At 38.5% G+C, this 15,961-nt stretch overlaps 1 protein-coding gene across 3 annotated transcripts in view; it reads right to left on the reverse strand.

Annotated features, from left to right (window-relative positions):
• Nucleotides 1–15,961, reverse strand: part of wu:fb13g09 (multidrug resistance-associated protein 5) — a 50,484-nt gene that overhangs the window by 28,020 nt on the left and 6,503 nt on the right. For 2 of the 3 annotated variants that reach the window (XM_039813383.1, XM_039813381.1), the window contains exons 1-3: nt 9,580–9,909; nt 7,223–7,408; nt 3,748–3,903 (exon numbers count right to left, since the gene is read on the reverse strand). In XM_039813383.1, coding sequence (XP_039669317.1) covers nt 3,748–3,903; nt 7,223–7,408; nt 9,580–9,581 — 344 coding nt within the window. In that variant the 5' untranslated portion in view covers nt 9,582–9,909. Of the gene's footprint in view, nt 1–3,747; nt 3,904–7,222; nt 7,409–9,579; nt 9,910–15,961 lie in introns of those variants that run through there. The other variant, XM_039813382.1, reaches the window with a different exon arrangement.

The raw sequence follows: 15,961 nt of genomic DNA on the forward strand, positions 1-15,961 counted from the left end.
TTTATTGCAGTATAAAGCCCCTCAAAGAGGGTAAAATATCTTTTTGGCAAAATGCATCATTGCTAATGACTCTATAAAGCAGCAGCAGTGCAGCTGCAGAAAGTAATTTACGGCATAATGACTTTATTAAAAACGTATCAGAGATAGACAGAACATTAAACCAACTAGACTCTCACACAGCCTTATAATTACTACTTGAAGTCAAATGGTGTTGAATCTAAGAAATTGCAATTAATTGCAGCCCAATAGCTGCACAGAGCACAGCTTGAGTCACTGGTAATGAGACTTCTATGTGAGTTAACACATTGTATTAATTAATGCACCAAGCAAGGAACAATCAACAATGTACGGAAAGAGCGAGAATTCTACTAAGATGTAAGTCCTATCTACATTATGGTAAATATTAATACACTATATACCGGCATATCCAAAGTAGGGCTGGGCGGGTATATCGACGTTTTAAATTCTATCAATATATTTTTAAATGAGATATAGAATGAGACAATTCCGTTTATATCGATATAGTTTGATGTTGCGTTACATGAGCCATTTCTTCTGTAAAGCCGTTCAAGTGCATCTCTCTCACACACTCCACGTAAACCCTGGCCCCACTCTCCCATTGCGTTTGCCTGACTTGCTCACTCACAACAGGGTCCAACAACAAGGATTACTCGATGCCCTGGAGCCAGTAAAAAGTTACATCGGACCAGTAAATACAAACCGCCAGTTGCCCGACTGGCCAGTGCTTAAAAAAGTGAGCAAGCAGTGCGTGTCTACTCCACTCTCCGATGCTTCACTTTTTGGTCCATATTGCCCAAAACCAAAGTCATGTGTATTTATAGTTTTTTGTATCATAATTAACATAATTTCAAAGATTTAAAAACTCCACAATAAGTGTGTGTGTGTGGTAACACACATAAATGGAAATGAGAGCAACAGTGTGGGATCCAAAGGAGGAATGATTTGCCTTTAAACATGGCTGAAATGTTTCTAACAGTCATCTTCTCAGTTTGCCATGTGGCAAGCGAAGCTGATCTTTCAAGAGTGTGTTGGCCAGGACATCGCGTTCAAAGTTCGCACCTCACTGAGCACCAACAAGTGTCAACTCTCCCAGGGTGCTTTTCCCATTCCCCCTCTCACCATCATCCCTGCTTTGCATCGGGGTTGCATAACTGTTCTTGCTATGTAAACACAAAATAAAGATCTCCCGTCTCCAGAGTCTCTGCAGCGCTCATGCACACCATCGCCCACCCGCGCCAATGTGATAGCTTTGTGCTCCTCTGCTGCTTTCCCTTTATGTGGTCTTTAGCACACACAAAGCAGCAGCACTAAACCTCCAGGCCGTGAGCCAGAGCCTTTTAACAGAACTGGTCATTTACAACCCACACACTTGTCACCAGATAAAAGAGTGATCTTCCTCAAATAGCCACCCTCCTCTATATTGCCAAGTCATGGTGCCATGACTCGACAGCACGTGAGTAATGGAAAAAGCATTGGTTTTCTTCAAGTTAGCAGTAAACACTAAATGCCCCCTAATGAGCTTATTGTGAGTCTTTATTGTTCATTAATAGAATTAGTGCATTACTACAAAGCATCTCTCAGGCTGTGGTTTGGCACACAAACTGTGACTTTTATCGCATGGTCTGTCCCAGCCTGGATCCAGTCAATGTCCGCTAATAAATGTGACAGGGAGACACAGTGCATCACAGGTAGAGGAGTTAATGACATAGCCTATAAAGTCAGGCACTAACTCACTGTAATCTCTAATCCCTGCTATTCTTAGCAGACACTCGTTCCAGCACAACGTTCCTGTATTGGTAAAGAAAGACCTTGAACTTGCTCACTTGTGCAGGGAAAGCAAAGGTTTCTCAATATTTGTTCAAAAAAAGAAAAGTAATCACCCGGTGAAAGCAAAGCAGTGTAATGCAGATCAGTTTACCTGAATATGCCCTGATACAAAAAGCTCAGTTAGGTGCTTGAAACAAAAAACATAACTTTTTGACATTTATCATACTTTTTATCATAATGTGTTTCTACATTACAAAACATCACTATTTAATTTACAGGATTATAGCACCATTTTGACTTGATTTGATTTGATTTAAAGGCAGGGTTGGTAATTTCCAATATACACTTTCTTTTTTTTAAAGATTATTTTTTGGGGCTTTTCCCTTTAATTGAAAGTGGATAGATACGAAAGGTGGAGAGAGATGGGGAATGACACGCAGCAAAGGGCAGCAGGTCGGATTACAACCCTGCGCCGCTGCAGGACTCAGCCAACATGGGGCGAACACTCTTACTGGGTGAGCTAGAGGACGCCCCTCCAATATACACTTTTTTATATATTGTTTGAAATAGTCTTTACACCCCGACAGCAATACATATCTTATTGGCCCTGAAAAAAAAGCAAAAAAGATCCGTCATCTGTAGCTCCTATAATCCTAAAAACACTGCCTCGCGGTCTGCTTGGAAAGAACCAATGAAATGCCTCCTTGCCCCGCTGTACCTACTCTACCCTTCCAGTGTCTGAGCCTGAGCTCAATGCATGTCTTCACTTCATTGTTAACAGTGGTCTTGTTTGCTTTAAAAATGATGATGATTGATTAGTAATGAAATTATTTGCAAATTAGTAGGGGGATTTACACTGCTCACTTACAAAATCAACTAAAGCAGTTTCAATGGCTAATCCTGAGACACTGTCTTGTGGATGTGTCAAAAGATGAGTTTAATCAAGTTAGAGCAAACTAACTGAAAACACAGCAGCATTCCAGCACAGGAGTGGTAGTTGATATCTTGGTGTCTTAGCCTCTGAGCATATAATAAAGATGCCATGTGCAGTCCGCTGTTTGCAATATTCTATACTTTTCTTATTGTCAACAAAGGCCATAACCAACTCTACTCTACGTTAGTTGGTCTCTCAGCTCTTTTCGCCTTCCCCAGCCTGTCTAAAGCTATAACAATGTGTCACAAATTTATACTTAAATATATGTCTTAGAAGATTCAGTAATATCCTAAAATAGCTGGGGTCAATAGTACATTTGTTTAAGATTATTTTTGGTTGCTGTGTTGGTGTGGTAGAGAGTTATTTATGTCAGCTGTAAATGGGATTGACTAGAAGCAAACTACAGTGCCCATGGTGTTCAGTGTTCATGGCAATGAAGAAACATGTCCCTTACTGCAATGGTGTTGCTCATTAGTGTGTTTTTAAAAGTTTTGAGACATCAATGGAAGTCTATGGCACAGAGGAATACACAGTATCAGGCTTTAGATAGCCAAGTGATACTCGTAAGAATCAATTCATTTTGTGGGTTTGGTCTTTACATGGGATTTGTTTAGTGAGTAAGTATCACTAGACTTATCCTTTAAAGAGGAACAATACACTGAATTATCTTTTTTCAGTGTACACATAATCACCTTGACTCTTGTTGGCATATGATGTTGATATAGATTATTTTTCCCCAACAAATGTCATACAGCGTGTAACCAAGCACTGCCTTTCTGCCACCGCCTTTTTCCTGCACGAAATTATGTATCTGCTTGGATCAGAAATTTGACAATTCGCACAGAAATTTGACAATTCGCAAATAACAGATAACTACAAGTAACCACAAATGACCTCACCTTTAGTCAAACCCTTTTCACGTAATGTCTTACCCCAATACTGTGTTTCAGCATCAAATAGAATTTTTCTAAACACCGCAGGGCACTTTCATCAGGCAAACCTCAGCAGTGCCATAGTTACATCACCTTTGGCAGTTGATCTCAGAAGCTTCATGGCAAGACAGTCCCCACACATCATCTATAGACAAGCTGGATGCCTTGAAGGCCTTCAGTGCCAGTGGGGAGAGCCAGTGCAGAGTCATAAATGAGAAGAGGCCGGCGTTATCGACTGGGTGCTGGTGTCTGGAATAGAAGAGAAGATGTGGAAATGGGTGAGATGTCTAAACGTGCAGGCATACACAGAGGTGCTATGTTGGGGGAGCCGGCCCACAAAGGCCACTGAGAAAGAAGAGGCGCCTTTGCTCGGAAAGGTGAATCATGCCTGCAGTGTTTGAACAGTAATTTGCATGCTCTTCACAGAAATCTGAGAGAGCAGCGAAAAGAGAAAAAAAAGTTCAGGGGCAGTTTATCAGTCGGCATATGTTTAAACATGATGCTGTCTATTGCTGGGGGATGGGTTCCCATCCCTTATCATGGCCTCCTGCTACTCCTTAACTCAGCACATAAAGCAGCAAACACAAAAAATGTGGACTTTTGTGTCTATGTGTCTTTAAATGGGTATCTGTCGATGTGCCAGCCTAAAACCGTCTACCTTCATCTGGCCCAATGTCAGAGAGTTGCCACATGAGCTTGAATATAATTTTATTTATCATGTATACAGCAAGAAACAGCAAGATATTCAGAAGTTATTTTTTGATAGAGAGAGGGGTTATAATTTAAGGGATAAGTTTAATTTCAAGGTTCTAGTGGTTCGCACGACTATAAAAAGTCAGTGCATTACAATCAGTGGTGTGAAATTGGGGAATCGTCTGAGCACAGAACTAAGGCAACATAATCCAGTTCAAAAAACGGTACAAAGCAACAATTTTCAAAAGATATAGGAAAGAAGGAGGGCAAGATTTATCACACAGATAAATGTGATAAATAGAAATAAGATATAAATATGTGGTAATAATTTATTTATATTATAAAATAGAGAAATGTGGTAACATATTTTAGGGTTATTATATTATGTGTGAGTGTATGTAAATATGTGTCTGTAAATATATTTGTGTAAAGAGTATGTATGTATGTATGTATGTATGTATGTATGTATGTATGTATGTATGTATGTATGTACAGTGCCTTGCGAAAGTATTCGGCCCCCTTGAACTTTTTGACCTTTTGCCACATTTCAGGCCTCAAACATAAAGATATAAAACTGTAATTTTTTGTGAAGAATCAACAACAGGTGGGACACAATCATGAAGTGGAACGAAATTTATTGGATATTTCAAACCTTTTAAACAAATAAAAAACTGAAATATTGGACGTGCAAAATTATTCAGCCCCCTTAAGTTAATACTTTGTAGCGCCACCTTTTGCTGCGATTACAGCTGTAAGTCGCTTGGGGTATGTCTCTATCAGTTTTGCATAATCGAGACTGACATTTTTGCCCATTCCTCCTTGCAAAACAGCTCGAGCTCAGTGAGGTTGGATGGAGAGCGTTTGTGAACAGCAGTTTTCAGTTCTTTCCACAGATTCTCGATTGGATTCAGGTCTGGACTTTGACTTGGCCATTCTAACACCTGGATATGTTTATTTGTGAACCATTCCATTGTAGATTTTGCTTTATGTTTTGGATCATTGTCTTGTTGGAAGACAAATCTCCGTCCCAGTGTCAGGTCTTTTGCAGACTCCATCAGGTTTTCCTTCTCAGAATGGTCCTGTATTTGGCTCCATCCATCTTCCCATCAATTTTAACCATCTTCCCTGTCCCTGCTGAAGAAAAGCAGGCCCAAACCATGATGCTGCCACCACCATGTTTGACAGTGGGGGGGTGGTGTGTTCAGGGTGATGAGCTGTGTTGCTTTTACGCCAAACATAACGTTTTGCATTGTTGCCAAAAAGTTCGATTTTGGTTTCATCTGACCACAGCACCTTCTTCCACATGTTTGGTGTGTCTCCCAAGTGGCTTGTGGCAAACTTTCAACGACACTTTTTATGCATATCTTTAAGAAATGGCTTTCTTCTTGCCACTCTTCCATAAAGGCCAGATTTGTGCAGTATCACATGATTGTTGTCCTATGGACAGAGTCTCCCGCCTCAGCTGTAGATCTCCGCAGTTCATCCAGAGTGATCATGGGCCTCTTGGCTGCATCTCTGATCAGTCTTCTCCTTGTATGAGCTGAAAGTTTAGAGGGACGGCCGGGTCTTCGTAGATTTGTAGTGGTCTGATACTCCTTCCATTTCAATATTATCGCTTGCACAGTGCTCCTTGTGATGTTTAAAGCTTGGGAAATCTTTTTGTATCCAAATCCGGCTTTAAACTTCTCCACAACAGTATCTCGGACCTGCCTGGTGTGTTCCTTGTTCTTCATGATGCTTTCTGCGCTTTAAACGGACCTCTGAGACTATCACAGAGCAGGTGCATTTATACGGAGACTTGATTACACACAGCTGGATTCTATTTATCATCATTAGTCATTTAGGTCAACATTGGATCATTCAGAGATCCTCACTGAACTTCTGGAGAGAGTTTGCTGCACTGAAAGTAAAGGGGCTGAATAATTTTGCACGCCCAATTTTTCAGTTTTTTATTTGTTAAAAAAGTTTGAAATATCCAATAAATTTCGTTCCACTTCATGATTGTGTCCCACTTTTTGTTGATTCTTCACAAAAAATTACAGTTTTATATCTTTATGTTTGAAGCCTGAAATGTGGCAAAAGGTCGAAAAGTTCAAGGGGGCCGAATACTTTCGCAAGGCACTGTAAGTAAGTATGTATGTATGTATGTATGTATGTATGTTAGGGCTGGGCGATATGGAGAAAATCAAATATCACGATATTCTTGACCAAATACCTCGATATCGATATTGCAGCGATATTGTAGGATTGACAATTGGTGCTTTAACAAAATATTATTTACACAATGACATTTTTGATAAATAATCATCAGAAATGTCGATTAAATGACAAAGTGTGTAAAGGCAAATAATAGAACAGCTAGAACAGTCTGTTGAGTTAAGAAAATTACATCACTTTACTCTAATGCAGCCTTCAAAACCAGGAAAAGACAACACTTAACATATTACGATTTTACAATATCCAAAATCTAAGACAATATCTAGTCTCATATCACGATATCGATATATTGCCCAGCTCTAATGTATGTACGTATATACAGTATATGTGTGTGTATGTACGTATATGTACAAATGTCGATATATATCTGTATATGGATTGTACATTCAAAACACCAAATTGTATATAGTTTTATGGGAGTGTTCCACAGTACTAAGGGTCAGGAATTAATTAATTACTGAACTATGGAAAAGGGGTAGGATTAAATAAGTGTACAGTATACTTCTTCCTACTCCCTTTTCAGACATGTCTATGTTAGTTAATGTTTCTTATTGTTTATTGAATGTTTTGCTTATTTAACTTATTTGTAAATTTCTTTGATGTTTGGTTTATTTGTGATATGTCTGAAATAAATTTCTTCATTCATTCATTCATTTACTTATGTGTTATCCTGAAGGGCTTTAAAAGCTGCAGGCTTTTCCGGTAGCGACCTCGACTCTTAGGCCCCCTCTCCACTGATGCCTCTGCTTCCTCGTCCACTAGCTCTGGTAGCGGTGGTGGGGAGGACAGCGGCAGGCCCTCCACCCGCCCCGCTGCTTCTAGTGCATCAGAGAACATGGGGGACCTTATGGAAAGAGAACAGCAAAATTACATTAATCACAAATACATTTTAGATGTGTAACAACAGTCTGCAAATATATGACTACATATATTCACTGAAGGGGTACTTGTTTATTTATTTTTTTAATAACGAAAACAGCCTTGTTATTAGCTTCTGAAGATCTGAAATCTGATTACATTTGAATACCCCAGAGATCTGATCAGACGTAATCACTGAAACTAACAATTATTTTCATTATTGATTAATCTGCTGATTATCCTCTTGATTATTCAATTATTAATTTTGGCTGTAAATTGTCAGAAAATACCGAAAAATGCCATCACCATTTACAATGGACTCAAAGTGATGTTTTGAACCTGCCTGTTGTGTCCAACCAACAGTCCAAAACCCAAATATATGAATTGCACTACCTAAAAAGACAAGCAAATCAATGAATGTTTGCCAGTTTCTACTTGAAAAATAATTTAAATGATTCTTCTATAATTAGAATAATCAGAAATGACTAAACCGATTATTCGTTTAAGAGCTCTTAAAAACATTAAACACTGTCACACAGTTGCAACAATCTGATCTGCTGCATTGGTGATACAGTTGGCTACAGTTGATTTTTTCTGAGATGCTTCAAGCTTTTTTTCTTTAAGAAAAAGACTTCCAAGCTGACATTATAGCTAAATTCTCAGTGGCAAAAGGAAGAATGAAACAGTAATCGGCCTGTTCTGTCTTCCCTCAACCCAGAGAACTATTAGAGAAGAGCAGTGTTTTGCTGAATCACCCTCTGAGACACAGACAGACTTGAGAAATCACCTTGTTCTGAGGTCAGGGCCCCTCTCTGGCATACAACTTAAGTGCTTATCTATTTAAAGACAACGTGCCAGCAGCCCCAGGAACTCGGGAGCAGACATCTGAGCTGCCAGTGTGTCCGTACACTGTCACTGATCCCTTCTATGGCAAAGCCCCGCGTGACAAGGTCAGCCAGGCTGTGTGGGCTGCAGACTGACTGCCCAGAGAATGTGGCCAATTATGATATTTAATACAGATAGCCCAGTAGGGGCACAGAGTCACAAAACAGAAAACTGATACAATAAGTTCTGCTGAGAAATACACTGCAACAAATAGTCACTGTATATGTAAAAGTGTGATGGGAACCAAACACTGGGGTTGAGAAAGAGCATGAAAAGATGTTTTGTGGTTCCTTCTGCAGCCATCGGTGCCTATATCATGTGAAGTTTGTCATATGGCTGTGAACGTTTCAGAGCGTTGTGATTTTTGCTTGGAAGGTTTGAACCATTCAGTTTTGTTGAATCAATCCAAACCTGCCCAGCAAGTTGAATCAGATGTTTTGTTGAATCAGTCCAAACCTGCCCAGCAAGTTATTTCCTTTATATATCCTTATCCTTTAAACACACAATAATATTTGTTGGTATCAGTGTACACTGTCTCGCATTGCCAGACCTACCTCCACAGCGCTAACCACAGGTTCAATTAAATTTATATTGTGTATAAAAGAATCTGACTTATCTGCTCAAAATTTGCTTGTATGCATCTGCTTGGATCAGACATTTTCTCACAAATAACCTTAAGACAAACCCTTTTCTTGTAATGTCTCACCCCAATACTGTGTTTTAGCATTAAATAGAGTTTTCTGAACTTTTATCACTATTCGTCACTTTCATCAAACAAAAAGTGACATAATATCCACAGAAAATCGTGTGTATACCAACAGAAACAAAACTAGAATTTAGAGCAGATAAAATTAATAAGTACAGTTATGTGCACATATTAGCAAAGGTAAATGCAAGTAGACTCAAAGATACAGATTCTTTGTTTCCCCCAACATTGTTTCCAAAGATTCAAGATAAAAAATAACCAACACTGCCTCTGTCAGCAGACTCAATTTGAAAAGGTCATAGAACATACATTAAGACATTTCCTAATTAATTATTGTCTTTTGCTTAGAACTTGTGACAAATACAACTTTTTGCCAAAGTTTTTAAACTATTCTAGCTAGAAATATTCCATAATTGGCTGGAGGTTAAATTACTTCATCAATATCACTTTCAATTTGTCTCACCATCTTGACAGTAAATCTACTACAATAACTTTCAGCAGCAAATGAGTTGTAGTGCTGTAGCGCAAGGGTAATAGACTGAAGTTCTCATTCACAACACACTTACATTCAAGTCGGCCTGGTTTGTAGCAGTACAGATCTCTGATCTTGTGTTTATAAGCAGGAAATGCAGATGGAGATGCAGTTGACCATGTTCTCTTTTCTAAGTTTTGTCATTAAACCTTAACTTCTTTTCCACAACCACACATACGCATCACCTCCAGCAGCGGAGCGGGGTTCAGATGAAAACACCGTCAGGAAACATGGTAGATGACGGCTCACGTGTATACAGTACGTGCAGCTTCCTCCCGGCAGTGTCTGAGGCATGACCGTCACACGGAGCCCTACAGGGAGAGGAATTCCTGACATGACATCACTTGAGTGGCTCCGCCAACCGGTGACGGTGCTGAACAGTCACCGTAACAACGGGGAGGAAGTACACCCTCGGGGCATGGGCGGGTCCACGGCTCTTACTGAAATCTGATTGGCCCACCCTCTTTGTAAACACATAAAAGGTGACTGGTATCTTTACTGATTACAGGAAGAATATCAGAGAAAAACACTTACATGAGGAGGAAGCAACTGTGCATCTTAGCACACTAAAGTTTCAATTAAGACGTTACAATTGTGCGAGAAATAGCTTACCCCTCCACTCGTTTTAAGAGTCACTAGGCCTACTATCAGTGTTGGAAGAAGTAGGCTAGTCTATATTCAGATCCTTAACTTCGAGTGGGGCAGCTAGGTTTAAATATTAATAACAATAGTGCATTTTGCGATAACAGCAACACATTTGGCACAGGTGTAGGTTTTTTTTGTTTGATATAGATATCAAGGCACTGCAAATCTGACCCCTAAAAAGCCCTGAGTGTCGCAGAGAACAGAGTTTATTACTCTTGGTGATAGGTATGTTCAAGCTGATTAGATCAGATGTCAAATGACTATAAACATGTATTTTTTGGGGTGCTAAAAGGCTTTAACTTGAGAAAAATGCAAAAAACAAATAAAAGGAGCATGGTCTCTTCAGGGTCTAACTTCACCCCCTTTCTTTGTGCTGGAATGGCAAGATCCTCAGTTTCCCATCTGTGAATTTCTCTTTTCATTAGCAGTACAATTGACAGAGATATTGCTTGATAAAGTTCAGGGTCACCGGGATCTATTCACAGTTAAAGTGATACTAAACTTTGGCAAAACTCTGGGTTGTTTACTAACCATGATATATGCCCAACTAAATGTGAAAATCATCATCAATTGCAGTCATCCACAGTAAACGGATTACAGTTTATGTTTTTTTTCACTCCCATTGCTGGAGAAACAGGTATCTGAATCACACTTTTAGCACACAAATGAACGTTAAAGTGCTCATATTATGCTTTTTGGCTTTTTCCCTTTCATTTATTGTGTTATATCTTTTTTGTGCATGTTATAGGTTTACAAAGTGAAAAATCCCAAAGTCCACCCCAAAGGGACTTACCATCTCCAACAGAAAACACTGTTCACAAACTGCTCCAAACAGCTCTATTGTAGTCCAGCCTTTACTTCCATGACGAACGTGCGTCACTTTGTAACACACGTTATAATGCTCACCTAGCTGCTAGTGTGGTACGCCCTCATACTCAGCTTCTGACTAGCTAGTAGTCTTTACCTAGGTACTGCGCATGTGCAACTCCGAACAAAGATGGAACAGAAGTGAGATGCCTTACCCGGTAGCTAAAACAGAGAGCTCAACACACAGGGTGAAAAGAGGAGCTGCAGTACAACAAAAATGTTTTTTTATTTTTATTTTTTATTAAACCATGTAAACCTATTTTGATATAACCTCTAAAAAATTATGAACCTAAAAATGAGCATAATATGAGCACTTTAACAAAGCAGATTCTGCTAACGTAAAATAACGAGTTCTGTTGCATACATTTGATTGCTTATTTACAATTATTGTAAATGTTCTATTTTCTTATCAAAGATGTTAATGCAGTTATATGCCAACCACCTCTCCAGGATTTGTCCTCCATGCTGTCATGAGGAGGCTGATAGCAGGACATTTGTCCATGGTCTAAGGCCATCCAACGAAATTGATTTGTACTGTGGATTCAGATGTTGTGCTAGCTGTTTCTGTGTTGCAACGTTTTAAAGGATGTACAGAACTTTGGCTTGCATTCGGAACACGCAAACATTTCAGCTAACAGAGGCCTTGACCATGTCACCAAATAAGACACCTCAAAATGCAAAATACAAGAGGTTTTTGATGTTGCTCTAAGACAGAACAGTGACTGACAGTGTGGGTGTGCTTGTATTGCAAGTTTTAACATGTCAATCAATACCAAATTATCTAACTTATCCAGCAAAGGACAAGGTTTAGAAATTTGGAGACCATAAACAAAAAGAAAAGGAAACCATGAAGAGGGGCTTCAGATGTTTTGTTATAGCCTGGAAGTATCAAGCTGTGCTGCTGGTGCTAATAAAAATGCTGTCACTGGCTAGCAGAGTTGTAGCATTGTAATCATGCTTTGTTTACCCTGTTGACAGATACGGTGGCCGAGACGGTTCAACACAAATACAAATGCTACAACACAAACGCAAAAGCTTTAAAACAAATACAAAAGCCACAACACGAACACATAAGCGACAGTGGAAGTGAGTGACAACGGAAGTGAGCGTGTTGTTGGCAAACAGAGCTGGCAAAACCATAGACTGTACAATTGGTAATATACAGTCTATGAACAAACCCTTTTATATGGCTTTAAATATGGTGTAAATATTCAGTCCACAGTCCGAATTCTATTTATTTACTTATTTTATTTTCCAGTAGTAAGCACAAAGCAAGGTCATGGTTAAAATTCTGGGTTTATTTCATTCAGACCAACCGTGTATGACCGTGAACATAGACCGTGTATGTGTGTATGTATGACATATTATCCCCCTAACACTGTAATAGGCAGCATATTGAAGGTAACACAATTAGCATTCACTTTAAACATCTGTTTACCGTAACCGTAACCACACACACACACACACACACACACACACTTTCCCAACCAACCGTATAGAGGGAATTGGCTGCTGGGAGCTGATCAATAACGAGATAGATACGGTTAACAAGTTAAGCACGTAACAGTGGGATATAATATTGGTGTGATTTAAACAGCTTCAATAAACATGGCAAATTATAGACTTTAAACGTAGCACTCGCGCGTTACAGGCACTTGCGCGTTACAGTTTTTTTCCAATTGCTAACACACTAAAATGACCTGCATTGCACAATTATTTAAACAGACACACAGAGAGCAAAACCTCTTCTCAAGTCTATAAAGTCTAAACACATTTTCTGCTTTACACACATTTTGCAATTCAAAATGGCACTTTTTAAATGCAATGAACACAGTTCTCTGCATAAGACACAACAATCTGACATAAAGTCACATGTTTGCCATTTCAAAACACTGCCATTCAAAATGACACTACATGAGCTAATTGGCCAACATGTGTGCCACCTGGCCAAACACCTCAATGGTTAATTGTTACCACTTCAATCAGGAAGTAAGCACTATGATGCCTCTTTTTTATTTCTATATATTGTTTCTGCAAAATTTTCTTTTTCAGTTTACTGTTTTTTTGTGAGCATATTTTTGTTCAGTCAAATGTAAATATATCTGCTGTGCATATGTTGCACTGACTTGTTTAGTGAAAAATAAAAAATAAAAAAATTTCAACAGCATGTGTGTGTATCTGCAAATATTTCTGTGCATGTGAAAAATCTGAAGAATTTTCTACAATTTGAGCTATTTTAATATTATGGAAAAGCATACTAAAGATGAGAGTGCTTTTAATTATGCCCAACAGTGTGTAGTTGGTTAGACAAAAATCTGGTAATATGAATGACATGTGATTTTGATAATGCTAAATGTAGTTTTGGTTGCAGTGCTTCGTTTTACATCATATATGAGGTATTTTGCAGTTTGGGTGTGTAGTTTGATGAATTGTGTTAAATATTTTGATAAAAACCAGCCTAGTTTGCAAAATTGTGTTTTAACAATTGGAAAAAACTGTAAAAGACACTGGGCACCATTTAGATAACGTTATAGCTGTAGCTTCGTAGCCTAAATGGCAGAGAATACATATGAACATAAAAAAGATATTGAACAACATTGGTTATTTGTGACAATCACATAGTGACAGTAATCATAATTAGCCAGGAACCATGTTTCACTTACTTCTCAAACACACAAGAACTTTCCTCCTCCGGCTCCGCTTGTCACACACACTCACTTCCGTTGTAGCTTTTGTGTTTGTGTTGTAGCTTTTGTGTTTGTGTTGAACCATCTCCGCCATTGTAGGACAGAGGCATGGAGGCGTTAGACTGAAAAAAAATCTGCCAAATAAATAGTAAACCCTCTACAATGACTTGAGGTTGTCCTAATGTAAATGATAAAGACCTTAAGCTCAGTGTGCTACACAAATAACAGCTATACTGAGACCTCCTAATGGGCCAAAGTCAAGCAATGGCAATTTATAAGCCTCTGCCGTGCACAACACATAAAGCTAATCCAAAACAACAATATAGCTGTAACTTAGCAGTAGGCAAAAATGCATCCAGCTTAGTACACTGCACACAAGTAAAATAAGGCTTGTTTACACATTCCCCATTATTGGAAAAAGAATTGTGATATGGGCTTCTGTCAGCTGCAAACTGAGTCCCAGTTAGATAGGTCTGCAACAAATGATGTTCCTGACACAACTGCAGGAATGTTTTAGCTATTCACTGACTGTTACAAGAAACTCAATCTTTGGCTAAATGCTGGCATTGTGATTCATGAACAAGCCCAATTATCATAAATGTTATGCCCCAAGGGTTGGTACCACAAAAACAGTACAGAAATCCTGAAAAATACATATTAAGTGCAGCAGCAATGAAAAAATGAACGAACACGGAGCACTCAGTTCGACACCCACATTGTGTCTGGGGTTTGTGTGAAAGTATCTCTCTGAGGCTCCCATGCCAAAACTTACCATCTGCTTAGATTCACTATTTCCCATTACAATTAATGTAAAAAATAAAATAACATTATCACCTATATTCTTTGGACAGCAGTATGCCCCATAGATCTCATAAAATATACAGACACAACTATTTTATAGTCAGATGTATAGGAGGACATGTGATAAGGCCGTATAAAATGAATGTGTTCACAGTGAAGTATTTTCTTCAACTAATGCAGAGGATCCTAATGGGGCCTTCCTGGCCTCACTCCAGCTAACAGGAGAATGCTGCACCTCTACACATTAAGGAAGACCTCCTTCTAGTAGCAAAGTTACACAGACCTTTTAAAACATATATAAAATATATTAAAGTTTTATGAAATTATTATAATACAAGAGCATATGAAATGATTATCTGATATTGCAAAACAAAAATCCACCCATCACTACCTATGCAGAATATAGCCTATACTATATTATATTATATATACTATATATATTTTAAGATTTAATGTTTGAATATAGATTTGAGCCTGTGATCAGTCCCGTGCTACGTATCACATCAAGACCATTATGTGGGTTCTGAATGTTTGCATGAAAATAGTATGAATCAGACTGAAACATATTCTGTCCACCATGTCTTTGTTTTATAGCAAATCATCTTTGCGGAAAACTTTAAATAAATTTCATAAATATCCACTTGATTAGATTTTAAACAAAACACAAGAAAGAAAGACAGTTTGTGTCAAGAATTACGGGCCAAAATAGGAGTTTGTAGTAATGGTGGCGCAACACAGATTGTTTAATTTACCCAAAGTGTGTACCTATAAAAGTGAAATGGGTCTTCAATCAACACTAGCCTGATGGTGGCACTAGAGGATTTTGTTGCAAGTGTGCCAAAAGTTACAGTCACACGACTTGTTTATCTCTTGATCAGTTTTGATTATAATTGGGCAAAACAATGCCGAAAAGCAGACTCACTGTATTCTTTCTTCCTCTTGAGTGCCAAATTACTTTCAATTGGATAACCAACATGTGCTTCATATCTGGGATGATTGATTCCACTTTGTTGAAAAGCAAAAAAAAAAGTTTTTAAACAAATAAAAATGATGGTCACTTTTATTTGCCACAAGCTCAGGAAAGTGTGAAAGTTACAAGTCAAAGTGTTGATTAATGGTGGTGCTAAAAGATGATCCCAGAATGGGAATCTGCATTTCTTGAAACAAAGAACTGACTAGTAAACACACGCGGGTGAACTACATTCACCCATGTGTATGCCCCAAATTCAAATAATAAAAAAAACAGCTGAAACTCTGATTCACATCAACAGCTTGTAGTTTAGTTTAGAGTTCCTGCTGTTTAACATCACTGTCGTAGCTAATAACACTTCTTCAGGATGTGCAACATCCACTGTGGACAACATAATTAAATGTCACGTCAGTGTGTGCATGTTTGCAATTCAGGAGTACATCTAA

The sequence above is a fragment of the Perca fluviatilis genome, chromosome 10, assembly GCF_010015445.1.
Source record: "Perca fluviatilis chromosome 10, GENO_Pfluv_1.0, whole genome shotgun sequence".
In the NCBI taxonomy this organism is placed as follows: domain Eukaryota; kingdom Metazoa; phylum Chordata; class Actinopteri; order Perciformes; family Percidae; genus Perca; species Perca fluviatilis.